This window comes from Sinohyriopsis cumingii, chromosome 14, assembly GCF_028554795.1.
Source record: "Sinohyriopsis cumingii isolate HCF-2022 chromosome 14, ASM2855479v2, whole genome shotgun sequence".
Taxonomy (NCBI): Eukaryota; Metazoa; Mollusca; class Bivalvia; order Unionida; family Unionidae; genus Sinohyriopsis; species Sinohyriopsis cumingii.
In genome coordinates, this window is record NC_142974.1 from 107,642,801 (window position 1) to 107,659,195 (window position 16,395).

The following is a 16,395-nucleotide window of genomic DNA, read 5'->3' on the forward strand; positions in this document are numbered from 1 at the left end:
ATTAACGCCAACAGTGGGCCAATCTTAAGTCTTTGCACCACACAGACGAACCAGATTTTAGGGCTAATTGCATGTATTCATAACTAAATGCTTGCATATAAGACACTGGAAAAAGACTGTTTATATGTTGGTTAATAAATTGCGACTGCTGCTATTCATATGTATACATATCAAGAGAACACTGTCAAAAGCCAAAAGTCCAATCATCACGGTATGTGTTCCTGACTCTTATCGCTGGACATTTTTATTTTATATTTTCAGTGTTGCCAGAAGGTATGGAACACCATTGAATGTGGTGGATATATTGGATGTCAGATTCATTTAGGACCAACCATACATCATTCGAAGTTGTTTGGTGAAATCCCCACGTCAATATGACCATTATCTCAAGGGGAGTAGTGACAACAAGATTTCCAAGACACTCATATCAGCCATATCAGATGTATGACTGGAACCATTTTAAAACCAACCAGATATCAGAAGAAATTCAATGGTGGAAACCCCATAATGACCGAACCATCCATTTGAGAGGAGAAATAACAATTCTCAAGACAGTGACCATTGTGGATATATTTGAGAGCCAATTATTTTCATTAAGGAAAAGCTAGACACCATAAGAACTCATTTGATGAATGCCCCTTGTCAAAATTGTACGATTTTCAAGATGTCCATCATGGTGGCCATAATGGACATCAGATAAGCACCATTGTAATTTGGGGCCAACAATATATCAAGCTGTGAAAACCCGTACATATGTGACCATTCAGAAGAAGTGACAATAACAAGATTGACGAGATGGTCACTGACAGTTGTATTAGACATCAGAAAGGCAACATGTTCATATAGGATCAACTAGACTGTGAAAGGAGTCTTCTAATGAAACCCCCATGTTGATATGACCATATCTTTAGAAAGAGTGGTAATGAAAAGATTTTAAAGATGGCCAGTATGGTGGTCATATTGTACATCAAATCAGCATTATTTTCATACAGGACCAACTGGACACCATAAGAAGGCTTTTAGTGAAAACCCTGTGTCACTATGGCTTTCCATTTCGGGGAAGTAGCAATAACAAATACAGCTGTTATGTTGGCATACTTTTAGATACGAGTATTTTAATTGCTGATCAATTTAATGCCCATGTGGTATTCTAAAAGTATTTAAAATTCATACATTTCTGGGTCTAAACAAAACCTGAACCAACCCTTTTTGCTCATGATTCTGAATGACACATACAAATTACATTGACAAATAAACATGAAGTGAAAACACGGGTATGAGAACATGCATAATTTTCTCCCTTGATCATTCTATGCATCAATCATAATTAGCATGACTATATTTGTCATAAGCAATAGAATGGCAAAGGCAGCTAAAATGAAAATGACTATGTTTTCATAAAGCAATAAAACATGGCAAAGTCAGGCATCTAAAAGTGAAGTTTCACCCCTCTACACCTAGTATTGTGTACTGCCCTCAGGCTGATGGAAAAATGCAACTGATTCTATGAACATTGCTAATCTACAGTGGAAATCACTACTACTGAAAATACAATGAAACCAGTCTTAAAGTTCACTTGTACGAAATGATTACCTGCCTTAAAGATACATGTTAGTGGTTACATAGACTGAATTATTGTAAATGGTACACCTATTTTAAGCAATCACCTGCCATACACAAAAATGTTCTAGGAATCCAATGAACATAAGTATTGTACAGTCTAAATAATAAACATAATTAATGTAGAAATTACATCTGCATTAAGTGGGTAAATGCCTTACAGAGCCACACTTTACCAGAACCTTAAATAGAATTATTGTACAAGTCGAGTCTGCATTAACTGATCACCTATTTTAAACAGCCACAAAACAAAAACAGAGTTATTGTAGAAACCACACCAGCATGTATTGATTACCTACCTTCAACAGACAAGTTTTAGTGGTTCTCTAAACAAAATCATTGTATAAAGTGGCACTGTTAATCAACTATCCATTTCAAGATTCCATTTTCTCAAGTTTGATTGAAATAAATGACGTAATCGATTTAATCACAGGATAGTAAGTGATTAGTGGAACGATACATTTCACATATTGTAAATAATTATTCATAGATTTCATGAACTACCTGCCATGCTTGTGACAGGGGTCACTTCTAATATTCTTTCTGTTTTCCGTGGATGAACAAACTTCTTCACCGGCCCAAAGATAGTCGAGGCTCTGGGTTGTTCACTGGCAGAAGTGTCAGCAGGTGTTGATGTGGTAGGCAGGGTAAATTCTGTTGCTTCAGATGTTGCAATCTGTCTCTCAGATGCTTTACCTTTTGCTAGTGATAGTTTCTATATTAAAGAAGAAATCGAACAAGACTAGTGAAACGCCACAGCATGATATATATATATATATATATATATATATATATATATATATATATATATATATATATATATAGAACAGTCCAAGACTTAGAACAATTTGCCACTAGAGCAGTTTACAGACATCCAGTTTTGAAACATAAGTTGTACTTACATGGGCCTTTTCATATTTACAAAAACCGTTTGGTAAGTATTTAATTTATAATAAACATTCCCAGTACATGAAGTACTTGACTGGTTGCCCTACTCAGCAAGATAAACTGCCGTATTTGCCAGCTTTGTGTAGTATAAGATGAATGAGCAAATATTTTAAATTTTCCATCCTTTATCCACATTATAAGTCAATGCTGAGTAGAAGACAAGGACAGATCAATACATCGGCTTCATCTGAAGTGTTTTAAATGTATTATGTACTTTTAGCTACATATAATGACGCTGACCTGAAAATTTATTGAGTTACAAGTAGGATTAAAATGTACGATGCTGTGTGGAATTAAACTACACTAACTTCCGGTTTCATAGATATGAAAGTATCACCGAATAATAATTGCAGATTAACAACAACAGGGAAATTGCATTATTAATGCTAAAATGCTTTTTCCATGGTTCTTTTTTTCTGGAAGAGAGATACAGTGAGAGATGTATTTGTATTCAATTGCATTTTTCTTCTTGCACCTCATGATCAAAACTAAATATGGCTAATATATATGAGAGAGAAAGATTACAGCTCTTCATGTTTTTTTTTATACCTTACTGCCCCTGTTTAACTGAAGCTTTTGTCAAAGAGAGAAAACTTTAATAAATTAAAAAAATAAACTATGAAAATGCATACCATTTTAAATAAACACAATAGTTATTTCCATATACACTCCATTTAGGTTAAATCCAAGAATGACCATTTTGCATGCTAAATTTGTTTGCAAGTATAACAACCTCTCCATTCCCAACAAATAAGATTATTTTTTAAAGTGCATGCACTCTTTATGTACTTAGGTGGCAGTTGTTTTTTATGTTTAGTTATGCTTTGCAGATATTGGTAGATATTTTTCAAGATTATATCAGTCATGATGACTGAAATAACCAGGTCAAAGTCGAGGTACATGCTGTAACATTTCGTCTTCACAATACATAGTCAAGACTTGAATTACATCATTATAGCATCAAGACAATATATGAGAAGAGAGTGTGTGTGTGTACATGTGTGACTTAGATTTTTAACATAGCGTTAACAAGAGGACGGTAAAAAAAATTAAAGCAGAGACAGCTACTCAGTAATTAGCTATGCAAGAAACAAATGTGTATGTGTCCAGGTATTTGTGTAGTGCAAATATCTGATTATATAGGTATACGTTATATATGAAAATTACAAATATGCAGGTATGTGTGTGTTAGATTTGGATTTTATATGTATGTGTATGCACTTGTGTGATTTAGATTTTTATGTATGTGTGTGCACTTGTGTGTTTTAGATTTTTTATGCGTGTGTACGAAATTTAGATTATTAACTTAGCTTTAACAATTTTAGTCATATTGCTACGATGTCTGCAATGTGGCAGTTTATAGTGATTTCTAGCCCAGGGGCATCATATCCCAACCAAGTCATGTTATCCTGACATCAGGCCAACCAGTCCTAACACTAATGCTAAGTGCCAAATGAGACAGCTGCTAAAACCATTTGTATAGTCTTCATACATCAGCATCAACACTTCATATCTGTATCAACAAAGATTGTTTTTTTTTCGGGGGGGGGGGGGGGGGCTGATTTGTTGGACTAATTGCTATGATAACTTCTGGTGTGCAAAACGAAAGAAGAAAGGATAAGGCAATGTTTGACCACCAAAATGTGGCTTTCATGTCATCCTCTAATGATGAATGTGTTCCATACATCTATGAGGCAGCAAGGGCACCAACCTCATGGGCATTAATCTTCATGAATGAAAGGCTCGTCTCAGTAATGGACTGACAAGCCCTCTTAATCATAATCCACCTAGAAATAGTGGATAATAATAATAATAATGAGGACTTTGTATAGTGCCAAATCTTTAGAAGCTCTAAGTGCTTTACAACATTAGACAACACCTATAACATAAAAAACATATATAATGATATGATTACAAAAAGCAAACACCATGAAATTAGAAAACATAAAAAACATGCTGAAAATAGTTAGGATAATGGGTAATGGAAGGTGGAAATGCAGAGCATCTGACCTGTACTTCAAGTATCCTTCCACCGAATGGTGGATTGATTCCCCATGCAATTGATAATCCTTTGCCCTAATTTCATAACAAAACAGTCGAGGGTCACATGACCTGTGACTCCTATATCCAGTTACAATGTTGATTATTGAAACAACAAGAAGTTCAAGATGGCTGCCACAGCAGTCATGCCGGATGTCAGAACAGTACCATTTCATTTAGGACCAACTATACTGCATAAAAATAATTTTGGTGAAAATTCTCAGTTTATCTTACTTTCCATTCAGAAGATTTGTGATAACAAAATTTAAAAGATAGCTAAAGTGTTAGCCATACATAACTTCAGAAATCGTTTAGCTGCAACATCATGTTGATATGAACATCCAATCAGGAAAAATAGCAATAACAAGGTTTTCAGGATGGCCAATGTGGCAACCATACTGGATGTCTGAGCAGCAGAATTTAAGAAAAACTAGTCCATGGAAGGAATGTGTATATAGTGTTTCACAGGACTCTTCCAAGTAGTTCAGGAACAGCAATGATAGCAAGCTTACTAACAGATGGACAATGGACAAAAGTCTATCCCATAAGCTACTCTGGTCAACAGCAAGCAAAGCTGAAGATACCTAAAAGAAAAATTTGAAACACTGACATTACTGGCCTTAATCTGTACCTGTGAAATTTTATCCACATGTGTTCCAACCAAAATCACAGGGGGGCTGCTGGCTTCAGGAGATGATGCACATGAATGTATTGAGTTTAGCCAAACCTCATTTAGCTCTGAAAATAAATCATACACAAGAGTAGTGTGAATGGCACATTATATGTCTGCTCCACTGCATATAGCTGTTTATGTAAGTAAATAAAATAGCTGTGCAAAAACCATTTTCTTCCTTCAGTAACAGCCACCTTAAATTTGAATATTTTAATCCTAATATTGTTATGGTTTCTTCTTATCCCAATCGCAAGCAATCCACAAACTTAAGATTGGTCCAAGTCTGCATTGCAGAATGAATGCTGTTCAGAAACCATTTTTTTTGTGTGTGGTCAAAGTGACTGCAAACTTTGACCTTTTGATTCCAAAATCAACAGGGATGTTTGTTATCCAAACTGTAACAAGCTGTGAGCCATATACAAATTTTGATTGAGATATGCAACACAGAACTGAGATCATTTATTAGATGCATAAAGATAGATGCAAAATGAAGTCACATTCCAAATTCAAAGACCCCAAAATAAAATCATGCTGAATTAAAAGAAGAAAAATAATAATAATACTACGATTAATCTTGGATGTCGAAAGGCATACATGCATGCACCTGGATTCCAAGGTACATGCAATTGTTATGTCAATGTTCACTCAATTTTCAGGCAAAACAACGTGTTTCTAAATGCAATTTTTTATTTCTATCATCTCTTCCTTCCATAAACATGCCAACCCCTGGCGAGAAAAAAGTGTAATCCAAGTGGACAAAAAGAGTAATCCTAGCAGAAAAATAGTAATCCACATATAACAAGATAAAAATTCATTAAGCATATGTACAAAATGATTTATTTATCCCTCTAGACTTTAAACTTCAATTACTACTTCAAGTTTTTGTACATAACACTTTGAGCTCTAAAAATCAATAGACTCTCATACTGCATTTCAAAACACTTTGTACCTGCTGAGACTATGAATGTTTTGCACACCAGTAGAGCACTATGTGCTGGGTTACAGAGCTTAGATCTGAATCCAGTTTTATGTTTGTTAACAATACTGAACAATCTCTCACAGTCAGCATTACACTGGTAAAGAACCAATATTATTTTTGTAACCTGACAAAGAAGAAGTTTATATCTTACAGTTATTGCGTCTTTTATCTGAGAAAAAAGATGAACAGAATCAGCTCTGTCCACATGAAGTACATTGTCAGGTAGAGTACCAACTTGATACTTCAGGAGTTCTCCTTCTAATTTATCAGCAGCCTTTCCTGCAGCATGGTGCATCATGTGACAGAGACAACCTGACATGTACAATGATGGAGACATTTTTCAAAATACAGAATGCAACTCCTTTATGAATTCCAGTTATTACTGATGCATTACCAGCTGAAAACCCCATACAGTTCTGTCAAGTTATGTTTATTCAAAGTATTATCAAGCAAATAAAAAAATATTTTCTCCAGTAGAATCTACTGTTAATTCTGGTAATGAAGAAAGAGCACTCTAACTTTGCCCTTTTCATTGTCAAAGTCTCTTACACAGACTGGGTACAACTTTTTGACATAATCACTACTCCTCTCTGTTGCAATACTAAACGGCCCGATTTTCATGGCTTCCACAATTTTAAGTGAAGTATCTTCTGCTAAACACCTAACAATAGTAGATGATTTTGTTCGTGAACATTCATATTTTCTGCAATTTTGGAATCAGGAAACATCCGTTTGAACAAAGGACCAATGCAGTCTTCTACCACTAGGGGTAGTCCGTGTTCTATTATGAACTTGGTAGATCACGCCTCTGCATTTATAAAATTCATATCCATAATTATGTTCTGCTGTAATAAAGAAGTTACCATAGTATTGGAGTTAGTAAAACGAGCTATTTCAAGGTTTCTTTTGTTTTACGACCATGACCAATATTAAAATCCTTTCCATGCAGTCTGAAAGGGGCATGAAGCTGCCCTAGAATGGAACGCTGTATTGTGTAATTCATGTATTCATCTCTGAATCGGTTTTTCGTCTTTTCCTAATCCATCTTAAAATTATTTTGAAAAATAATTTTCCTCTAACACGTGCATCTACTAGAAATAAATCTGGCTTGACGTATAGTGCCAAATACCTACAGACTGGTTCTTTACCAGATATGAATTAGAACAAAGACTGTGCACACAAAGAGTAAGTTAAAAAACCAGTCTGTTCTCTCCTAACTAAGCCATACAGCTGCTATAAATAGAAACCGATATCACAAGTCGAAAGTAGAAACCAGCATGTTTCTTGGAAATAGGGCAACTGCTATAAATAGAACATAATACTGTGAGGAAAGTGTATGCAAGTCTTTGGACAAGCGTACTCTTATGCTGTAGTTTCATAGAAGCCATCTTTTCTAGAATACGGTCTATGGGATTAATGGGATGTCAAAATGAGAAAACAAAATATTAATTTTTTGGGGAGGGAATATACCGAAAACACGTAATCTGAATACAGTGGTGTGTAAGGAATAATATAGTGAAAAAAAGCATAATAGTTGGCATGTAATGATGTATGCTTCCAGTGTGGAATAAATATGTGCTCCGACTGCATAACTGTAGAAAATAACTATGAACTGCATTATTGTAGAAAGTAACTTTGAACTGCATTATTATAGAAAGTAACTAATATGAACAATGGGTTAATTTGTTTCATTTTGGCAGTGAAATAGTTGAACAGAACTCACCATAAACCTTGCACTTCATTATCCCTTCACTATCAAAATAACACTGATCATCAACAAGATCAGTAACCTGTCCACTGACATCAGAAACCAAGAGATATATGGCTCGTCTTGTCAGGAATGTCTGATGTGTCGTGTAGAATGCATACTGGCCTGCAAAGTCCCAAATTGTCAGAAGTGAGTTTTTGCCAGTACCTTCTAATTTATTAACATTTTCTTTCAACAATTTTAATATGGCTATCGTGTTTGTTTCAGACTGGGTGGGCTTCTTATGAACTACAACTGAAGAGGATTCTTCTTGCTGAGGAGCAGGGGATTCTTCTTGATCACTAGTGGTAGATGAAAGATCTTCGACAATGTCTTGTTCTGAAGAATGGTGGTATAGTACTTCTGCATCCTGGTCTTCAACAGCAACATGATTCTCTTCAAGACTCTCTGTTCTGTCTCCTTTAGGAGGGACTATGACCTGTTTATCAGCAACCTTGCCCTTCACTGATTGTTGCTCATTCAGGACTTTGGCAATGCGCTGCAGGCAATAATCCTGTCCTGAATCTGAAAACAAAAGAAGCAGGACATACAACTGAATTCTTATTTGTATTCACCTATCAAACTTTCAATGAAAATTTAAATTATGCTAAATTACAAAACTATGTGGTTATGATAATGGCGTGAAAACAAGAGTACAGTAAGGTCTTTATTACTTATTTATCTAGATTATACTTCACATCACAGTTTCCAATATATAGTTACCCGTTTGTATGTGAAACACAGGTCATGACCAGTGCTGATTATTTTGTGTATAGATGGAAAGCGTTTACAGGGTCAGTACAATCCAAATTGGGTAGAATGGGTTATGAAACCACATGTATTTCTTATTGGCCATTGCAAGAAGCTTTACAGTCTCATAGATATACTGACTCACCAGCAGCTCTTTTTAAAGTGTTACATAGACTTTAACAAAATTATACTAATTAAGTAAGACTTGTCTTGGATTTAGACACAATGGTAAAGTCTGGTAGGCAAATGGAATATAGGTGATCCTGTATAAAAAAAGTCAAAAGAAAAAAAGAAAAAGAAAGTGATAAAAAAAATCATGAAAACACTCTTTAGAAGGTACATGTAGATTTCCATATGGGTTTTGATACAAATGCAGGATACGAGTGCCATTCCTGCTCTTGAAGTGTTGTATGGATTTAGCGTGTTTACAGCAGTGTTCCATGTAATGGGGGTCACGTCGATGTGTGACAAGCATGCTTTTTAAGGACAATCAGCAATGAAATTGGTTGGCAGTGAATGCAACCAACTCTAATGTTAAAAATAACTGTATCTGTTATATAATTGTTTTCGTGTTTAATGTTTTGTGCCTGCTGCTGTCAATCATTTTGGTCGCTGTTACTTCTCAGTCAAATCCAGTGTTTGACCTCATGGCAGTGACCTCGCCAGGGTTCACTTCCAGGTCATCGCATGTTTGAAACATTCCAGAAGTTTTGTAGAAAACTTTCTTTTATTATTTGTCCACAAAGAAATTGTGTTCAGTGTGTGGTAATGATTATTTAATAAATATTTATCAAGTTCCTGTAAAATTACGTTGTTTTTCAGTTACTAGTCTTATTTTCTTGAATATATTTCATAATGGGGATAAGATTTTCTGCGGTGGTTTTCCGCCGAATTCCGTATGCCCTACGGGATTTCGTAGGGTATAAAATCCAGAAGCCTGGCAGAATAGGAAGAAATGGTCAAACGTTTATCTTAGGGATCCATCCCATTTTATGTCAGAAATAACAAATTATGGATACATATATTAAATTTACTAGCATGTCATCTTGAACTAATTAAAGTTGATTTGATTGTGGTCTATTTCATATAAGGGAGGGGAGGAGTAATAAGTAAAATCATTGCACATAAATTATTTCTTTGACATTATAAGTATAAAGCTTTAATTTTTATATGGTTTAGTGATTTGAAATTTTCATTATAATTCCATTTCAATATTCATTTCAACTGTTGTCACTGAGATTTTAGTCATCAACCAAATTTTTATTTTGTGTATTTTACTGTGATGCTGACGACTGTGTCAGTATCATTAAATACAATGATAGCTTAAATTATTTTAATTCTTAAGTTTATTCTTTAGCTAAATATTTACATGTTATTGTTGAGTTTGATTAAATTATTTTTGCAATAAACTGAGGAGCCTAAACTCAGAGTTTGGTTATTCATTAAATTTAAGATACATATACACACATGCAAGTAATTTGTTTGCAATACAATTACAGTTAACTACATGCAACCACAATGTTGACAGTCACTTATACACACATTACTGCACGACGTGACATTGTTTTGGTGGCACCTGCAGGATTTGACACTTTGATTCAAATTCAGTGATATGATTTATGTCTCCAAGATTTAGGATTAGAATAAAAGTGTACATGGTAGGATAGGATAGAACATATAAAGTGTTATGTACACTGTATATTTAACTTAATTGTCAGTTAGGTTTTCTTTCATCACATGATATTGTAATGTATGCTGGACCTGGCCTTGTCTTAAATTGAGTTCATTTCTGCTTGACCTGAGTAACTTTTTTTTAAAATTTAATTTTATGTAAACAACGAATACGTAGCTAATGTTTTCTCTATGTTTATGGGCTTAATATCTGGATCATTATTAATAGAAGTAAATATGTTTATTTGGGTCAGGGTTTTCAACTTTCCTAAGCGAATTTTACAGGTTATGGTTTTAATTTTGTATACATCAGGATCATTTAAGAAATTATTTTCCATTAGCTAATGTTTTTTTTGCAAATGCTATTTGTGACCTGAGGTCAAGTACAGAATTATATAACTTGTGATTATGAGGACTTGGTCATTCATGATTTAACATCTAGCACTTTCAAGTTATATTATATGTTGTGGGCAGTATTTTTATTTATTTTGGCTGGAATCTTTTTTGTTCAAATTACTGAATTCAAGTGATTTTTTTTTCTGCAAATACAAAAGTGATTTTATAAAATTCTTGGATAGTGACATTCACTGGAATTTAAAGTATATTCAAAGCTGGAATTATATTTCTGTGATTCAACAAAATACTGCTGACACATCAACACTTCAATAGCTATCACAGATATGTCATCAACTTCAGTTTTGGGATTCTTTTTCTGGACTTTTACTGAGCTTTATTCAGGACTTTAAATTACTAGGACTTTTGTTAGTAATTTTTGGATTATTTTGGGATTTAATTCGCATTACCATAAGTTTTTTTTTTTTTTTCATTTTCACTTTTTATTCTACGGAAATAAATATATTTGTTAAATTTTACAAAGCAAGTTGACTTCCACTCTTTTCTGTAACTTAAGAGCATAGACTCGTAACAATAGGTTATAAATAAGGAAATAAGGGGCTCTGTGCATCAGTAATTTAAAAAATATATATCATACATCTATAGAGAGAAAGTAATTTTAAAGCAATGGAAGAAAATATTAAGTTCAATATCATATAAAGCTTGTTTAAAAGTTTGTTTCCAAATGCCGTGCTCACAGAGGGAACCATGCATAAATCCAGAGGGCCGCGCTAAATGATCCAAATTGGGTCATGCATTTGCTAAGGCCATTCCTGATAGTATATGGAACCAACCTACACAGGATGTGGACCTAGCCAAAACTATGAAAGCAATGGAAAAGATACAGAAATTAGAAAACACCTATGGGCATTGCAGATAAGCTGCAAGCAGCTTGCAGACAATTAATGCTGACTGAAGTAAAGTTCAAAGAGATCAGAACATTGCATATAATAGAACTGTTGAGAATATTGGAAAAGGTGATGACAGTAATCTCTCTGAAACAAGGGATGCAATTCAATCCTCATAGAAAAGGAATAAAATGTCAGGATCTGTTCAAAGAAATATGCAAATGGGAAGTCTGTCATCAGAGAACGATAGTGAATCAGTCTACACAGCTAGTGCAATTTATCAAAGCAGCAAGCCCCAAGTTACCACCCTTTATTGGAAAAGAGAGTTGGAAGATGTGGTTCAATAGACTTGAACAAGATACCAATCATCAGAGGTGGACACTGGATGAGAAATTAGGTTAGTGGTTACAAGGTGCTGCAGGTGAATTTGTGTATGGACAATTGTCTCATAGAGTACATGCAAATTATGAATTTGCCAGTCGATTTAGGATTATTGAAACTGCAAAAACATAAGGCACTCAGTTTAGTCACAGAGACCAGAAACATGATGAGAGTGATTAAGAGTATGCAGCTAAATTAAAGAGGTTATATTACAAGGTGTATGCTAGTGTGATGAAGGGACAAGACAAGAAGATTTACTGAGGAGGTTCCTTGATGGGTTGATAGATGATAAAGCTCACTTTTAGGTTGAGTGTTAAAGAACCGAAATAAATAGACGATGCTGTCTTTCTAGTAGTGACCTTCCAAGAAACATGTAATAATAAAGAAGAGTGAAACACAAGCAGTCAAAGAATATATCTGTTCAGACACTGATGAAGATGATGGCCTAGTGACTGAACATGAAAATCAGTCTACTGAGAATAGATAGCAAGGGCAGTGCCAGGAAAGAATAAGAGTAAAGTCTTTAATAAATAAGTGCAGGAATCTGCAAGAGTTAACAAAGGCAACAGTAGAAGAAAGATTCAAAGACAGATTCAATTGATTTGGATTAGCTGAGAGAGGTTCTACAAGAAGAGATAAAGAAACAGACCACTAATTTAACATAGTGTTCTCAACCAAACTCATGGAAACCAACTTACATCAGGTTTGATAATGTCCACAAAGGTAATCTAAGTTACCAAGATGGGTCATATGGTGCAAGGCAGAGTTACCAGTCATTCAATAAAGCCTGTTCTGTTTGTGGTGATCCTTTTCATTTCAGATGTGAATGTTCAAGGAACCAGAGCAGATATGATAGAAAGCCCACAACCGAGAAAACCTCAGAAACAGCTCCGAATTAAGGGCATTCAGCACACGAAAATGTTTAAACTAATGGGGACTGACTCCATCAGCCATTGGAGACAATCCAGGTTTTAAAGGAAAATAGTCTCATTAGTGATCAGATTCAGCAATTGTCCAATGAACATACTATCATTAATATACCTGTTCATAGAGGTATAACAAAGTCAAAGTGCATGTATGTTAAGGGTTCTGTATAGGGAGTCCCAGTTACCTTTGTAGTAGATACTGGTGCTGATAAAACTGTTCTAGCTGAACATGTATACAAGAAAATAGAGGAGTCTGAAAGACCAGCATTAAGGAGCAGAGGATGTTTTGTGCATGCAGGAGGAGAACCACTTCTGGATTATGGGAAAGGTAAAGTCACTTTAGAACTATACACTGTCAAGATGGATGAAGAAGTCATTGTTGCTGAAATCAAAAGATGAAGTTTTGCTTGGTACCATTGCATTGAAAGGGTCTGATGGGAAGCTAGCAGACATTATTTTCATTAAGAATAAAAGCATCCATGATGCCAAAGAGATAAGTGTCAACAGATTGTTAACAATCATACCAGAAGAGTTCATTTAGCTGATAATTGGTTTGAGTGAACAGATTGTAGATGTGTTTCATTATCGTCATAATAATGATGTTCAGGAAGGTGCATGTTATGTTTTGATTGAACCAACATTGCCATTTAAAGAAAGTTATCCCCTTGTTATGGCTTCCAGTCTTTTTGATATTAATGCTACCACTACAATAAAGGTGAGGGTCATGAATCATTTTCTATCATCAGTCTCACTGAAACAAGGAGCTGTGATAGGTACTGCTGAGAAAGTTACACCTGGATCGGTTGTAAAGGTGTTAGTTATAGAGGATGATGAAAGTGAGAAAGAGAATGACATTGCCACCAGATGTATCAAGATAATGGAGAGAAACAACATATATCACTCCAAGCAAACTTCCAGGCTATATAAAAAAATACTTGTCAAGAAGGGAAATTTCTAACCAAGAAAGCAAAGCAAGGTCAAGGAAGTACACAAAAGAAAAACCTAGAAAAAGATATACCTGTGTGTGTGATTTGGATTTTTTAACATAGCTTTAACAGTTTTTCAGTCATATCGCTACGATGTCTACAGTGTGGCAGCTTTTAGTGATGTCTAGCAATGGGGCATCATGCCGCAGACATGCGGCATGATGTCCCACCCAGTCATATTATCCTGACACCGGGCCGACCAGTCCTAACACTAACCTCTTAATGCTGTGCGCCAGGCGAGGCAGCTGTTAGTACCATTTTTGTAAGTCTTTGGTATGACTCGACCAGGGATCGAACACACGACCTCCCTCATCCGAGGCGGACGCTCTAACCACTAGGCCACTGGAGCGGTCAAAAAGATATACCTGAACATTTAAAAGCCCTTTTTAGAGAATCATCAAATAAGAAGAAGTTTCAGCAACAGAAAGAATTAGCCAAACTGCTCACTGATTTCCAAGATATTTTCTCTCAAGATGAGAATGATTTAGGACTTAAGAATCTTGCAGAACACACAATTGACACAGATAATGCAAAACTCATAAAGCAGCTCTTCAGAAGAGTATTGATGGTATTTTGCTAATCAAGAAACAAAAAAGTATAGATAAACTGAAAACACAAGGTGTAATTAAAGAACCCAACTCTCCTGGTGATGGGCATCTCTAACTGTGTTGGCCAGAAAGAAAAATGGTACTGTCAGTCCATGTATAGATTATAGGAAATTGAATACTGTGGCAAAAGTGGATGTGTTTCCTATAACCAAGAGTCAATGAATACCTTGATACAGTTGCAGGTGCAAAAATTTTCAGTACATTAGATCTTACATCAGGATACTTTCAAGTCCGAGTTAGGATGAAGGCATCTCTAAGACAGCATTTATGACTAAGCATGGTTTATTTGAGTTTACAGTAATGCCACAGGGTTTTACCAACAATCCCACACTTTTTCAATGAAAGGATGAACTTGCATTGAAGGATTGCAGTATTTTTCCTGTAGCATCTATACAGATGGTATCATAGTGTATGAAACTACATTCTGTGAATATATGCAAGGACTCAAAGCTATGTTGCAATGTATACAGATGGCCAATTTGAAGCTGAGACTTGTGAACTTTTAAAGGATGAAGTTGGCTTCCTAGGACATAGAGTCTAAAAGAATGGAGTTAACCCTGATCCAAATAATGTTGTGAAAATACTCCAGTGGAAGGATCAAGAAAATGTGACTGAACTCCGTCACTTCTTGGGTACCTGTGTTCTTACTACAGATGCTTTATTTGAGACCTTTCAAAGATAGACAAGCCATTGTTTGACTTAACCAAGAAGAGCAACTCATTGGAATGGATGAAAGAGTGGCAAGCAACTTTAAATCGGTTGAAAAGGGCTCTATCTCGTATGGAAGTAATGTCTTTTCCAAGAGTTGAAGGAACCTTCATCCTTGACACATATGCATGTGATGCTGGAATAGGTACAGTCCTGTCCCAGATTCAAAATGGTCAAGAAAGGGTCATTGCTTGTGCATATAGGTCACTGAACAAGTCTGAATGAAACTACTGTGTTACAGATAAGGAGTTGCTGGCTGTGTGGTACTTTGTTGAATATTTAAAATATTACCTGATGGGAAGAAAATTAAAAGTAAGAAGTGATCACCAATATCTAAAGTGGTTGTTTAGTCTCAAAGATCCAATGGGTTGAATAGCTAGATGGCTATAAATAGTCTGGGTATGAATTGACAGCATAGACCAGGTTCCAGAAATGGGAATACAGATGGCTTATCCCACTATTGTAATCAAAAGGAATGCAGTTGTTCTGATGCAGACAGAAAAGAATGAAATGTGGACCATGTAAGAAATGTCAGGTGAGGGTAAAAGATATGCAGAGTGGCCCATTATCATCTGCAGCAAGCACCTGTAGAGTGAAAATAATTGAGCTGAATGATCAAATATGGAACAGAGTTGTGGATAAAGTACAGATCAAACTACAACATTTTTGTCAACTCTTCAGTCAAGTTCTAGTATTGATCATGGCAGTTCTCAACTTGGTGAATCTTCCATGTTTTCCATGTCAGGGTCAGAAAGGAATCATATCACAATCATCATCTGAGGCATACTGGTCAGGTGAGACCAAGTTTAAAAGGCAGCCAAGTTAGGTTAGGAATATGGACTGGTCAGGTGAGACCAGGGTTAAAGGTCAGCCAGACACTGCTGAGGTTAAAAGCTGGTCAGTTGAGACCAGGGTTAAAAGCTGGTCAGTTGAGACCAGGGTTACAGGCTGGTCAGATGAGAAAAGACCTACGTCAGTCAACCGCAGCAAAAGTCAAAGTGTAATTCCAGTGAAAAAAGGCAAAAGATTCATATGTTGAGATCAAAACTACAGGACATTCTGACCTTCTTCAGAGTTATAAAGTTGTCTAGTCTGCTGTGACTGAAGATGGGCTTTA

The 16,395-nt window shown here is 35.5% G+C and overlaps 1 protein-coding gene across 1 annotated transcript in view; it reads right to left on the reverse strand.

The window, feature by feature from the left end:
* The window catches only part of LOC149784579 (uncharacterized), a 60,593-nt gene that overhangs the window by 32,162 nt on the left and 12,036 nt on the right, over positions 1-16,395 (reverse strand). Inside the window, exons 2-4 of the mRNA XM_089933009.1 lie at positions 7,984-8,532; positions 5,240-5,346; positions 2,125-2,335 (exon numbers count right to left, since the gene is read on the reverse strand). Of these exons, the coding sequence (XP_089789135.1) occupies positions 2,125-2,335; positions 5,240-5,346; positions 7,984-8,532 (867 nt within the window). The remainder of the gene's footprint in view (positions 1-2,124; positions 2,336-5,239; positions 5,347-7,983; positions 8,533-16,395) is intronic.